At 44.1% G+C, this 1,703-nt stretch overlaps 1 protein-coding gene across 1 annotated transcript in view; it reads left to right on the top strand.

The window, feature by feature from the left end:
- The window catches only part of LOC111649043 (equilibrative nucleoside transporter 2-like), a 3,448-nt gene extending 1,751 nt beyond the window's left edge, over positions 1 to 1,697 (top strand). Inside the window, exons 4-7 of the mRNA XM_023398781.1 lie at positions 6 to 83; positions 312 to 397; positions 528 to 724; positions 1,256 to 1,697. Of these exons, the coding sequence (XP_023254549.1) occupies positions 6 to 83; positions 312 to 397; positions 528 to 724; positions 1,256 to 1,373 (479 nt within the window). The 3' untranslated portion in view covers positions 1,374 to 1,697. The remainder of the gene's footprint in view (positions 1 to 5; positions 84 to 311; positions 398 to 527; positions 725 to 1,255) is intronic.
- The last annotated feature ends 6 nt before the right edge of the window (positions 1,698 to 1,703 follow it).

Here is a 1,703-nt window from a genome sequence, read left to right as displayed (position 1 = left end):
GTGTGTGTTTGCCGTCACCCTGTCGGTGTTTCCCGTCATCACAGTCCGAGTGCAGACCGTCTACAAGGACAACAAAGCCTGGAGTGAGACTACACACCATTTTTTGGGGGGAGGGGGGCTTATGGGAAATGTAGTAGAGGACAGCAGCTCACAAACAGAAACCAAACTGCTTTTGTTTTGAAAATCAGAAACAGTAACTTCATTAAAGTGATGTGATATTAGTCACTCACTCCTCTCTCTCTCTCTCTCTATCTCTCTCTCTGTCTGTCTGTCTGTCTCTCTCTCTCTCTCTCTCTCTCTCTCTCTAACAGAACAAGTGTTCACCTGTGTTTGCTGCTTCATCGTTTTCAACACCATGGACCTGGTCGGTCGCAGCGCCCCGTCTCTCGTCCAGTGGGTGAGTCAGCAGCTGGAAAAGACTTGGTTTTTTTCTGAAATTGGTTTATTCATAAAAAAATAAATAAAGCTGAGTCTTTGTCGTCAAAATAAGATTCTGGTTTCTAAATGAGCCACTACTGATGTTGCAGCCGTCGAAGGAGAGCCGCCTGTTTCCCGTGGCCGTGCTGTCGCGTCTGGTCTTCATCCCTCTGCTCATGCTGTGTAACGTGGAGAACCCCAGACTCACCGTCCTCTTCACTCACGACTGCGCCTTCGTCACCATCATGGCTCTCTTCTCCTTCTCCAACGGATACCTGGCGAGCCTCTGCATGGCCTACGCTCCACAGTGAGTCTTGCCTTTTTTAGAGTCACTATAACATCGCCTGCTAATGTGTGAAACATTAGCAATGAGCTCAAAGCACAGCTGAGTGATAAATGCATCTTAGACCAGTGGTTCAGAACCAAACGCTGCTCAGAACACTTTTTATTTTAATGATAACGACTGAACATTCAGGACTCCCCGTCCGTCTCTTGACTTTCCTTTTATTTCCTCTTGCTGGCCAGTGCCTTACATTACAGAACCTGTGGAGGCCTAAAGCTGCCATTAGAATAAATACATACATGATTAAATGACTAAATAAATAATAGTTTACGTGTGTGCTGCAGTGGTTTGGTTATACAAATATACTGTGGTGGCGACACAGTGTGTGAAAAGTCTAGCTCCATTTCCTGTTCATGAGACGGGCGTTTCCAAATGTCCTCACTTTGTTTTGTTTTTTGAACGTGATAATTCTTGAGGATGACAGAAGTCGCCTCAGTCTGGATGGTCAGCTGAAACTCATTGTGCTGGTTGTAACGGTGTGTGTCTGTCCGTCAGGTTGGTGCGGTACAAGGACTGTGAGACGGCCGGTTCTCTGATGACCTTCTTCCTGGTCCTGGGTCTCGCTGTGGGAGCGTCTTTCTCCTTCCTACTGGGAAAACTGGTGACGGCTTGACCTCACGAAACTTTTACTGATCCTCGTTAGGAAACTTCGGTCACTAGCAAAAAAAAAAAGGGAAACACCACGTGTGACTGAAGTAATATCTCTTAAAAGAAAAAAAAATGAACCAGAGTAAGAACACTTTGTATTAAGACTTTTATTTTGTTAACACATTCAGAAACATATCTGCATTTTTGCAAACTTTATTTTTAGTCCAAATACTGGTGAGAAAAAGGACAGAAACCTTCACAGAGTAATTTCATTGAAAAGCGTGTGGAGCAACCTCAGTGTATTTTTAAGTAAACTGTTCATGGATTATTGAAGGGAAAGTTTATTAGTTTGTAT

This window comes from Seriola lalandi, unplaced genomic scaffold (assembly GCF_002814215.2).
Source record: "Seriola lalandi dorsalis isolate HSWRI2012SDOR001 ecotype SW California unplaced genomic scaffold, Sedor1 jcf7180002049889, whole genome shotgun sequence".
NCBI lineage: Eukaryota > Metazoa > Chordata > Actinopteri > Carangiformes > Carangidae > Seriola > Seriola lalandi.
This window is presented reverse-complemented; position numbering and strand designations above follow the sequence as displayed.